Source organism: Neolamprologus brichardi, chromosome 15 (genome assembly GCF_056152115.1).
Source record: "Neolamprologus brichardi isolate AB-2024 chromosome 15, ASM5615211v1, whole genome shotgun sequence".
NCBI lineage: Eukaryota > Metazoa > Chordata > Actinopteri > Cichliformes > Cichlidae > Neolamprologus > Neolamprologus brichardi.
The window spans coordinates 14,397,703-14,409,452 of record NC_142118.1 but is presented as its reverse complement, the minus strand read 5'-3'; the positions used below and the strand labels follow the sequence as shown (position 1 = coordinate 14,409,452).

General features: G+C 41.1%; 2 protein-coding genes across 3 annotated transcripts; one reads left to right on the top strand and one right to left on the bottom strand.

Annotated features, from left to right (window-relative positions):
- Positions 1-691: 691 nt before the first annotated feature.
- Positions 692-5,301, bottom strand: atp6v1d (ATPase H+ transporting V1 subunit D). Its single transcript, XM_006792596.3, has 9 exons — positions 5,057-5,301; positions 3,105-3,222; positions 2,738-2,817; positions 2,581-2,648; positions 2,453-2,497; positions 2,251-2,354; positions 1,791-1,857; positions 1,595-1,673; positions 692-1,374 (listed from the first exon to the last, which is right to left on the bottom strand). Exons 1-9 carry the CDS (start codon positions 5,095-5,097, stop codon positions 1,230-1,232), a joined length of 747 nt encoding a protein of 248 aa, XP_006792659.1. The 5' UTR covers positions 5,098-5,301; the 3' UTR covers positions 692-1,229.
- Positions 5,302-5,333: 32 nt separating this feature from the next.
- On the top strand, positions 5,334-11,469 carry eif2s1b (eukaryotic translation initiation factor 2, subunit 1 alpha b). Of its 2 annotated transcripts, none has more exons than XM_006792595.3 (8): positions 5,334-5,514; positions 8,437-8,679; positions 9,593-9,672; positions 9,917-10,068; positions 10,157-10,263; positions 10,346-10,443; positions 10,533-10,676; positions 10,784-11,469. In XM_006792595.3, exons 2-8 carry the CDS (start codon positions 8,439-8,441, stop codon positions 10,907-10,909), a joined length of 948 nt encoding a protein of 315 aa, XP_006792658.1. In that variant the 5' UTR covers positions 5,334-5,514; positions 8,437-8,438; the 3' UTR covers positions 10,910-11,469. The 2 variants fall into 2 exon arrangements, with proteins under 2 accessions (XP_006792658.1, XP_087708750.1); XM_087852624.1 differs by lacking the exon at positions 5,334-5,514 and adding an exon at positions 5,605-5,755.
- Positions 11,470-11,750: the final 281 nt, after the last annotated feature.

Below are 11,750 nucleotides of genomic sequence, written 5' to 3'. Positions count from 1 at the left end.
CGAGCCTCAACTCTCGCGGCCTGATACCTGTTACTGGTCTGTGGCCCTGGGATTGGGGACCGCTGGTCTAAACCACTAGCTACTTGTCAGTGCCAAGGTATGCAGAGGAGTATCTCCGAATGCACAATATATTGAACCTTGAAGCAGATGGGTGACAGCAGTAGACTATCAAACCGGCTGCAGCTAAGAACAGGAAGCAATAACCATGTCCATCAAGGCCATCAGGCACGTTTAAAAAACAAATTTGACCAAACTGGCAAAAGACTTATCAGCATGCTAGATTTTTTTTTCTTTCATAAGTTTAGACTGCAGTTAAAAACATTTTTCAACACAGTGTTAATGTGTCTAAATCTACTGTGGTGCCACTATTGCCAGAGCCACTGGGTAACTAACATAAGTTCCTTATTCCGTTTCTCCTCTCACTTAAATGGGGTGTATCCAATAGTGAGAACACCTCTGAAATGGATCTCCTTTGAAAAAAGATAACATTTAATTTTTTAAAATGCATTTTAAATACATTTAGCATTCTGGTCCCAAATTGCCGTCATTCCTTATCTATAGAGTTGCTTAAACACAGTATAATTTGCACTTGATTAAAGGTTTTGAAGCAGTCTCTTAGCAGTCTTCACATATGGAACTTAAAATGTTTTCCCTTCAGTGGGGGAAAAAGAAATTCAATCAGTGGTTGAATATTTAGAACATCTTTATTTGGATGAAGTGTTGGGCTTGCACATCACATTTTACAACAGGGTCACATTGGGGCTTCTGGTGAAATGGTAAGCAGCCTCCAGTGAGGTAACAGGAACCGCACGATATGAAGTGAGCAGCAGGACGGGTCTCCACGGCGCACACTCGCACCCTCTGAAATCCACAACCACTTTAAGCTGTACAGCATGCAATGCCTCTATATATGATAAAACTTGAATATCTACAAGGTGATCAGTCACACGGGACGCTTCTTTATCATCACTTGCACACCATGTGTAAACATATTCATTGTAATATTTGCTTAATTTGTTAGAGACTGCTTTGGTCTCACTTGTGTATTATACCGAACAGCACTTTGATCCCTGTACACATCTGGAAACACTCAGAACTAATCATCACGACGTGGACACCAAAAAAAAGAAAGAAACAACTTTCATCGCTGACGTAAAGACACGCAGACGTGGCCAGAGAGGCACAGAATAAATAAAAGGATTAGTGAAGTCGGTGGCCTGTAATGTTCCTCACTCAAACAGCAGATCTTCATCCGCCTCCTCTGTCAGCATGTTGGCGGGCTCAGCGATGGGTCCCAGAGCAGCTAAACGGGCGGCTATTTCCAACTCCGTCCTTTCCCTTAGCTGCTTCTTCTTCTCTTGGATCTTCTTCAGTCTGGCAAAGCAGAGAGCAGAGAACATTCTGTGTTATAACCAAAGATTGAGGATTGGGCAGTCTGGTTTTGGACTTGGGGTAGTGACAGAATGAATTCGGAGCTGTGGACAGCCAGTTGGAACAGGAATATCTAATAAACATGCAAAAAGATGCCTCCTGATAAGTTTTTTTTAGGTTTATGCACTCAAACCTTCACAAGGCAGACAGAAAACATCATCACCTGTAAAACTCCTCTCGCTCCCTCTCATCCAGCTCTGTGATGATGTAGGTGAGGGTGCGATCAATCCTGGGAATAATCACTGCAAAGCACATTCAAAATTATTTTAGCTGCACCAACCCTTTTTTTTAAATTTAAAAATAAATAAATAAATAAATGTATTAATAAAAGGTTGCAGTTGAATGTTGAGTGTGTTTACCGTGCTCGATGGCGTTCACGCGGCGGTTGGTGATCTTTATGGCTTCATCCAGAGTGACAAAAGATGTCTGCAAACCAAAATTGAGCAATTTTTTCCACTTAAGCTTCAGCTTTTCTAGAGTATAGATTACATTTTATCTGCATCTGTAATCCACACAGACTCAGTGTAACGAATGTATCCTTTGTGGAAATGTTGTAGTGATATGCCACATAGCAGGAATACACAAACTATAGCGGGAGACGCTACCCCTTTGTTTTCATGAGTTGTTTTGGTCATTTAGGATGTGAGCCTTTGATTATACACTCACATTGTGCACAGTTACATTTGAGATCATCAATACAATTTTAGTTGACGTCAATGAGTGATGTTACATTGTGCTTTTTTCAATGATAATACCATTGGGGGGGGGGAAAACCTCTAACTATAAAGCATGCTTTTAATATGTAACAGCGCCTCCTACCTGTAAGGAGGCCAACTCCACAAGCAGCTCCACAGCTCTGGCATAGTTCCTCTTCAACCTCGAGAGCTGCTCTCCTCCTCTCGCCAAACCGGTGAGCTCATAACCTGACAGACACAAACACATCGTGGGGTGAGCGCTCTTTGCGATTCCCTTCAAACCCGATGTAGAGTTACACCAAACTCAGACGTGTGACTGGACTTACTGTCTCCGCCTTCTTGGTAGTGTTCGAATACTGGAAGGGTGACACCTAAAAGAGGAAAAGCAGCAGATATTTTAAACAAAACAAAACAAAAAATGATTAAAAATGAGAAAATATTTTTTGATGCTAACCTGCCACATTATCTTTCTTGGCTCTGACCTTCACCTGGGCTTTGTTAACATTCTGGATTACAGTTGTGCTGAAGGCCAAAAACAACAGATGGAAGTTGTTTGTGTATCTGCACCAGAACACAACATCACGTCGCTGACACGTTATTCTCATTCTTACCTGAAGTCTCCTGCAGCAAATTTAGCTTCAGCCAATGAGAAGGCAGCCTCCCTCATCACCTCTCCCATCTTGGTTTTAGTCTAAAAGTATAAATAAACACACCTTTGGGAAACATGTAGCTGAAAGCCTTCAGGAAGATTTTATTTCATGAGGTTTTGATTCAGACTGGCTGTAATTTGTTAGTTTATAACAATGAAGGTACCCAATTAATTACTATAGAAACTCCTCTTAGTATCAGATTAATTGAGCATTATCATGAGCTACAGCCTCCAACCAAAGAGCATGATGTATGAATAAAGTATTTACTGCATCATCTGTTCTTTCAGACCACATTAGGACCAAAAACGAAGGCTCATTTTAAACTGACTTCAATAATTTTGCGAAGGATCTGACGGAAGCGCATGGAGAGGGCATCGGACTTCTTCTTGAGCAGGTTGCGGCCGGTCTGTGCTCCCTTCATCCGAGCCTTCATGATGGTCTGAGCCCTGCAAATCCAGAGAAAACCCACATATTTTTAACACTATTTGAATCAGATGGTTGAATTAGGGGTAAAATGACACAACCACAACCAAGTTTCATTCATTTCATCTCCTTGTCATGTTTTCACTCAGACCTTAGGCCATCCCAAGGTCTCTGTCTCTCTTCTCTGGTAGTTGATACCTTCACCCCAGTTTTTTTTTTTTTTAACTGGCAGATTTTCATCTTTTCTCTCTCGACCTCTATGCTTGTTAAAGCTCTTTTTTTTTAATGGATTTGCTTCTTATTTTCTCCATTTCATCATTTTATGTCATATACTGGTTCAATGGGTCATCTCTGAAGGACAGGAACAGCCTTAATAGCATTATTAAAGTCTTATACTCCAAAGAAACGTGTAGTTCAGAAAGAAAACGGTCTTATTAATCAAGGTGGCCACATTCACTCTAGTGAGTTTATTTCAGTGCCCTCAGGTCAGGGCTATCCTGCACCCATGAAGCGAAAAAAAAAAAAAACACTACTGAAACTCCTCTGTTCCCTCTTCTACCAGGCTACTAAATGCTAATTGTCAAGAGTAGTAGTTTGTTCTGGAGCACCAGTGTGGTTCACTGGTTTTAGCAGGCAAACCTGTATATTACATGGCTATAGTGTGGAGGCCTGGGTTCTAATTCATCCAGCCATTTGCTAGCTTACCTTAAATGAATAAGTAGTAGTATCTGTTCTTCTCTTTCATCTAGCTAATACATAAGTCCATGTGTTGTAGTTCTGGTGGGAGACCTTACAATGAGCTGCTGACAAGTTGAATTTTATCTGCAAAATGGCTAAGTAGTTGTAACTCACTTGTTATTGACTGTTCATTGACTTTTCATTTCAATTATCATGACTGATAACTTTCAATTTAAATAAAGGCTGAATAAAATTTTCCAAATCAGAATCTTTCCCCAGCTCTTTCCAGACTTGAGCAGGTGACTCATATGCTGCCTTAGGCCTGTGTTGGAATTTAACATGGCTCCATAGTGTAAAGGTTAGAGATCCCTGGATTAAGACCAGTTAAATATGGGGATCCATCTTCTGTGGATCCCTCTTTGTGAATAAAGGAGCAGCCGAAAATATACAGCCATCAACATTCAAGCCCACTTTTGTGTCACATTACTCACAGATTGTTACATGTTAGATTGTTAACGATGTCATCCTGATCGTCTATAATATAAATGTACTTTTGTTGCTCTATGCTGTACAACATCTGCTGAATCCCTTCCCATCGTGGAAGAGAGATTCCATTAATTTTCCTGAGATTTCTTCTGTTTTTCACCATTTCCGAATTTTAGAAATTTTCAGAAATTTCAGATTTTTTTTCAGGAGGAGATCTTATCTGAACCAAGAGTCTACGGACAGAAGGTGTCACATGCTGTAATTTGTGTAATAGCGTTATTTTTAAAACAAGGTAAGGAACAACACAATCTGCACCACTCCTCTACATTCACAGCTCACTGATATTTGCACCCAGGACCTGATAAAAGGGTCAAACCTCGGTGTTTTACAGTTTCAGTAGTCCTAAATGTAATATAACTGGAAGCAGGTGAAATTAGATTAAAATTAAGTCTCTCCGACTGACAGCTCACACTTGGATAATGTTAGAAATGTCACATGACAGCAGCAGGATTCTTCCTCTTTTAAACGGTAACCTTGGCACAAAACAAAACGGCGATCCCTGCTTTTCAAATGCATGCAGAAAATTATCCACAACTTCCATATATAAAAGCAAATATGTCAACAAAACAGTGGTATATGTGCTTTAAGGAAGCTACATTGCTTTAGCAACTAGCCATCGCACAAGCTGCTTACATTCTGGAGGGGAATATGTCGATCCTTTCTTTTCCAGACATCTTTCCGTTTTTTGTCGATTACTGCGATTTTCAGTTCACTCCCGCTTCCCTAAATCAACACTACAACTTTAGCTCGAATCCTGAATTATTAATCTAGACATATAACAGCTAAAATCTTGCTCTTCGTGTAGGATTAGAAGAGCAGATCGAGTTGACGGTCGTGATCTTGTCGGCGATGATCAGCTGGCCCTCCGCGTCATGTGACCAAAGAACCAAACTCGTTCTGCACATGCGCGCGTGTGGAAGGTCTCTACGATCTTTTCCGGGTCGACAAATTAGCACACCCATGAATGTGAGCTAGCGGGCCCGAGTTACTCATTAAAAAAAACAAAACACCAGAAAGAAAACCGAATCGGACATTTAAACAAAGTCAGCACGGAACATTCAGGCGCGTCGTTCTGTAACCTTATGACACAGGTGAGTTTGTTTTATGAAGATGTCGTTTGGCGGGGACTGGGTAACGATCGGAACTGGCAGATAGCCGGCTAACAGCTTAGCCTGCGTGTGCCGCATGTGAGCTGGGCACCGGGTTATTAGCTGGGAAGCTAACTGATGTTGAAAGAAAGCGTTTCTGCGATTGAATGAACATTCTTCTCGTGGTTTTAAATGTGATAACTAGGAAGTCATACAGTCGCTGGTAACACGTACTAAATATTTGGTAAGCAGATTTTTGTGTCCATATTTTGTCGCCGATTCTCTCTTTTAAACAGTAAGTGATTTTTCTGCGATGATGATGCGTTACATCAGTCCATTCACAGCAACAGGGGGAGAAGACAAATGGCAGAAGTTTGTTTCATTTCCCTGCTTTTATTTTATGTCCTGGATATTTTTATAAGCTAAACCTGGGCATTGGATTTATGTTCGGTGGGAAAACAGAGTAACACAGATAAGTGGCTCCATTCAAACATCCTGGGACTTTTCGTTTAATATTGAAGGTATCTCTCTACTATTTTGTCCACACCTTTCTTGATAGTAGACTAAGGATTAGAGAGAAAACATCTGTATGGCCAAAGTCTTTTTACAGGTTAAAGCCTCTAAAGATGACCACAGCTAATCTTTTAAAATCTGAGTAAAATAGAAAAAGTGATATTTTTCATTACAGTGTTCTTCCATAAAGCAATGTCTTTACTGGTAGCTGAGTTTACTTCATGAACAGACACTGCAGTGTATAGTTGAAATACTCTGATGTAGAAAGGGATTGATGTTAATTGGCTGACTGCAGCATTTTACACCCAACAGATTGTTATTCAAACTTGTGGTTGCTGACATTGTGTCCCAATTGCTTGTCTGTGGCCTGCATACCCATGATATCACATCAAGGTGGTTATCATCTCAATAAGTTAACACACATTTTATCAACTCTCAAAGAAATGGACTAGCCATATACTAGCCCAGATAGTGGGTCCTGGAAGATGAGCTGACTCTGACCCACCAAAGAGGCATGGTATTTGTAAATGGGCTGTATTTGTATAGCGCTTTACTAAGTAAACTAAGTAAGTAAACTTTATTTATTAAGCGCTTTTCACAGACAGACAATCACAAAGCGCTGTACACGAATATTAAAATAAACAATAAAATCAATAAACATTATATACAACGTAAAAGATCAAATGTAAATAATGTAAAAAATATAAAATATGTAGATCAACAAAAGGCTTGTTTGAACAGAAGAGTTTTTAACTGTTTTTTAAAAGAATCCACAGAGTCAAGCAAACGTAATTGTAGTGGTAAACTGTTCCACAGCCTTGGTGCAACAGACTGAAAGGCTCTGTCCCCTTTTGTCTTCAGTCGTGTACGGGGAACAACTAAGAGACTCTGAGTCTGTGAGCGGAGATGACGAGCAGCAGTGTATTTTATAAGACGCTTGGATAAGTAATCTGGAGCCTGGCCATTTAGTGCTCTGTATGTTAAAACAAGAATTTTAAAGCGAATTCTAAACTTTGCGCTTTACACATTCAGTCATCCACCCATTCACACACACATTCACACACTGGACTATCACTAGACGATGATTTATATGTAAATGTTAAACAGAAGCAGAAGATACAATATCTAGAGTCTTAAAGACAACAATCAGGAGTGATGAGATCAAAGAATGGGAAAACAAAGGTGGTAGGATCTAAGGGTCAAACACTCCAGGGGGTAGGCTGCTGTCCTCAGGTTACAGGGACAAGAGGATGTTAAAAGCAAAAGATTTGGGGAATAGCAAGTCTGTCCCCTTATTTGTCATCTCAATCTAGCTACAAGTGCGGTTACATGAGAGAGCTGGCATTAGCAGCATCCAATCAGTCATAAACCTGGATAAGCCTACTGCCAGCAGGGACGTTGATTTTAAAGAGGAGAAAACTGTGATATTAGAAAAATATAAAGTGGTCATACACATAATACAGGCCGAAAGCAGCACGGCTGCTGCAGTATAAGTGTTTGTAACAGAAAAATGTCCAGGAGATCTTGAATGGAATGATGACGCTGTTTCAAGGAGAGTTTGTTTGGTCATTAGGCAGTGATTTCATACAAGCTAATCTAGAAGTTAACATGGTGATGTGCCCTGGTAACAAGGGATTTGTGCTTCTGCGTTGAAAGCCTATGTTGTAACCTGACATGTAATTAGACATCGTGTGGACGCAGCCCACAACTATTACGATTGTATTGTAATGTAATTGATTCTGTATTTTTGAGCCCTCTTGTGCATTTCTGTCTACTTTTTCACAGCATAGTTTGTATTTTATTAGTGAGAGAATAATAATCATTGGCTCTATAATTTGTGGCTGACCCCACATATAAAACACTGATTCCCAACCATTAAGTAATTAACACGTAATAGACCATGCACAAGCATAAATGGGTCATGAATCCTTTACTTAGGTTACGTTGTAGGTGACTGCTCCCTTTAGGGGTCACCACACCAGATCCTCTCATTCTGTCTCTAGCATCTGCTCTGTCACGTGCTCTGCATGTCTTTTTCACTACATCTAAAAGGAGGATTGTCAGAGGGATGGTGTGACAGATTATTCACAAATTACTATGATTGAGATTAAAAAAGACAAAGAAAACCAGAATGAAATCATTTATACATGGTCCTCTGCTAATTTAATGTTGAGCTTTGATTGTGTTTAGTTGTGGGACTTCTTTTTAAACAACCTTTGGTGAAAACTGAAGCAGTGGAGGCAGAGATGCTAGTTACAAGTTATTGACTATTTTTTATTAACTAGAATAAAAACTGTACCAAGTTACAGGCCGAGCAGTACTTTTCACAGTGTAACTGCAAAGTGAAGATTTCTGTCATGACTTGCAGACGTTAAGCTCCCCCTGTCTTCTTAACTGTTTCTGACCTCACAGCAATGCCGGGGCTCAGCTGTCGATTTTACCAGCACCGGTTCCCAGAGGTGGAGGATGTCGTGATGGTGAACGTGAGGTCCATCGCCGAGATGGGCGCCTACGTCAGCCTTTTGGAGTACAACAACATCGAGGGCATGATCCTCTTGAGCGAGCTGTCGCGTCGACGTATCCGCTCCATCAACAAGCTCATCCGCATAGGCCGCAACGAGTGCGTGGTCGTCATCCGAGTAGACAAAGAGAAGGGTGAGTGTAGACTAGTATAGTTGAACCTGGCGGTGTGTCGGATCTGCAGTGCAGTGGTGGAATAAAAACCATATGAAATGAGGTCCACATTTCCTTTTTTGAATTGAAGCTGTTATTCTGTGACATCAGGTGGACTGAGACAGGCTGTGGTTGGTAATATGATCAATAACTTGCATTATGTTATAGCATTCACCAGTTTAATGTCAGGACAGTCTCACATGACACACAGAATATCTAATTTGGAATAATTAAAGGGGACCTAATGAGGTCACCATATGTATGAGTAATTCCTAAAGCTCAGGCTTCAGGCTGCTTTTAAATGCACCATTTCAGACCCTTCTTGTGCTTTCGGCTCTGTATGATGTCACTAAGAGGTGATATCTTTATCTGTTCAACAGTTCTGTGGGAACTGCAGCTCCACCCACCCGCGGCAGCCCAATCAGATGCAAGTTTGCCTTAAACAGCTTGTTTAAGAGAGTGGGTGAACTGAGGCTCATTATAAGATGAATGAAGATGAGGATTTTTGAGTTTATAACACATCGGCATATTTCATACATTCAAAGAAAAACAAAACTAACATGAATTAAGCATGACCACTTTGAACCGAGCTACTGAACTGGACATTTTCTGCTAATCGCAAAATATGCAGCTCATCTGACTCGTATTACGTGACTATTTTCTTTATATAGATAGATAGTTGTGCAGATTTGACCTGTGATTCATGTACCGACACTCGAGTAGAGACACAGGATGGAAATGCAAAGCTGGTAATGAGGAAATAAAGACGAGCACATTTTGAAACTTAGACCAGCAAGTGGCCATCGAATCCCTCCCTGTTAGTTAATCCTAATCGTAAGAAACTACTTGCTGCACTAAAACAGCTTTTTTTGCATTCCTTCTGTTTTCTTCTCAGGATACATCGATTTATCAAAAAGAAGAGTTTCGCCAGAGGAGGCCATCAAGTGTGAGGATAAATTCACCAAATCTAAAACTGTAAGTTGGTCAAAGGCTTTTTATCTGTCTCGGTCATTTTGGTGCAAGTTGCCCAGCCTGGAGAGGACTTCCTTGTAGTAGATGGAACTTGCCTTTGAGCCTTGTTGTGGTCAAAGTAGTGGTCATTTGGTTCAGGCGTTCATTATAATATTGTGAGACGTGTATTTGTAAGAAATTGTAAACGTCTATCTTGTTTGTTTTTACATTATTGTTTGCGCTGAGCTGATTTTGAAAGTGCTTGCAGGTTTACAGCATCCTGCGACACGTGGCAGAGGTGTTGGAGTACAGTAAGGACGAGCAGCTAGAGAGCTTGTACCAGCGCACCGCATGGGTCTTCGATGAGAAATACAAGCGGCCAGGATACGGCGCTTATGATGTCTTCAAACAGGCTGTATCGTAAGTTCTCCTTTCAGCACCTCTTATTAAAATGAAACACAGGTTGTTCAGTGTGTGCACACATTTACATTTTGATGGCTTTCTGCAGAGATCCTGCTATTCTGGATGGCCTGGATTTAACAGAGGAGGAGAGGAATGTGTTGATTGATAACATCAACAGGCGACTCACTCCACAGGCTGTCAAAATCAGAGCAGGTGACTGTTTACTCACAGTGTTTCTCAGTTGGACTTAGGAATAAATTAGAAATGTGAAGATAACCTCCTCTACCTCGTGCAGACATTGAAGTGGCGTGCTATGGTTACGAGGGGATCGACGCCGTGAAAGAAGCTCTGAGGGCTGGGCTAGGCTGCTCCACAGAGGCCATGCCCATCAAGGTAATTCTTCTCTCTTCCATCAAGAAGTAAAAAGTCTCTAGCTGTAGGCTCTACTTGGATCCCTCTCTCATGGCGTTTACCTTCTACAGATCAACCTGATCGCTCCCCCTCGCTATGTGATGACGACGACCACCCTGGAGCGCACAGAGGGCCTCTCTGTCCTCAACCAGGCCATGGCTGCTATCAAGGAGAAGATTGAAGAGAAGAGGGGCGTGTTTAATATCCAGATGGAGGTGAATGATTTCCTTTTTTTTTTTTTTTTTTTTTTTGTGATCGTGTTTGTCTTTAGCTCATCTGGTCAAAGGATCAATATGCTTAAACTGTAAACTTTGTCCTGCAGCCTAAGGTGGTGACGGACACGGATGAGACGGAGCTCGCCCGGCAGCTGGAGAGGTTAGAGCGCGAGAACGCCGAGGTGGATGGAGACGACGACGCTGAGGAGATGGAGGCCAAAGCAGAGGACTAAGAGTCGGTCCTCTTTGGAAAGCTGGTGGGGAGAAAAGCATCAAAGGAGGAAAGAAGAAAAAGAAACGTGGACAGACCTGGCCTCAGTCACCCAGTCCAACAGATGTTAACTTTCACATTGCAACCATTAACTGGTGTTACTATTTTTATTGGCAACATCCCAGTTTGTTCAAGAGAGGTTTGTCTCAGGAGAAGGTAACTGAAACGCGGTCTTTTTAACCAGACACGGACACAAGGATGGTTAAATTACAAGTTAAACATCACATAGTTTTTATTTTAAAGTACCCCATTTGATTAAATAACTCTAAAACAAGAAAAGCTGTTTTCAAGCTGTGGCCTTTCATTTTACCTCTTGCTTTAAGAGCCCGGTGTCTTCAGTATCCACGCCGCTTTATCTCCGGCTGCTCGCTGGATGTGACTGACTGAAGGGGAAACGCATATGCTTCGTCTGTCTCTACACCGGCCAGCGGTGACTTTATGTGCTGATTCTCTTCCAGTTAAAGGGTTTTTACTGGCTCTTGTTTAGCTCCCATCGTATCAATAAAGATCTGGAAGTTTTGATCTCAATGCCTTTTTGTCAGTTTAATTAAATTGGTCCACCAACAAGAAATAACATTTATTCTCCCAAAAAGCAGCAATTATTATTGGATGAATTCAAGGTAAATCTTGTCGGTTACTCTCGCCTTTTTTGTTTTGTTTTGTTTTTTTCAAATGGAGAGATTGTAATGAAGCCAACTGGAGATAGGTTTGACTGTATATCAATGTATGAATGCCAAAACCGCTCAACATTGATTTAATATTCAGAAAACTTAGACCTCAGATTGCTTAAGTGAAGGGAACTG

Excerpts from the sequence above, each read along its gene's own strand:
- atp6v1d (XM_006792596.3), bottom strand. The coding sequence starts at position 5,097 with ATGTCTGGAAAAGAAAGGATCGACATATTCCCCTCCAGAAT. Across the intron at positions 2,355-2,452 it reads CTACCAAGAAGGCGGAGACA|GTTATGAGCTCACCGGTTTG; the intron begins GTAAGTCCAGTC and ends TGTGTCTGTCAG. Across the intron at positions 1,674-1,790 it reads CGTGAACGCCATCGAGCACG|TGATTATTCCCAGGATTGAT; the intron begins GTAAACACACTC and ends TGTGCTTTGCAG.
- eif2s1b (XM_006792595.3), top strand. The coding sequence starts at position 8,439 with ATGCCGGGGCTCAGCTGTCGATTTTACCAGCACCGGTTCCCAGAGGTG. Across the intron at positions 10,264-10,345 it reads GGCTGTCAAAATCAGAGCAG|ACATTGAAGTGGCGTGCTAT; the intron begins GTGACTGTTTAC and ends TACCTCGTGCAG. Across the intron at positions 10,444-10,532 it reads CAGAGGCCATGCCCATCAAG|ATCAACCTGATCGCTCCCCC; the intron begins GTAATTCTTCTC and ends TACCTTCTACAG.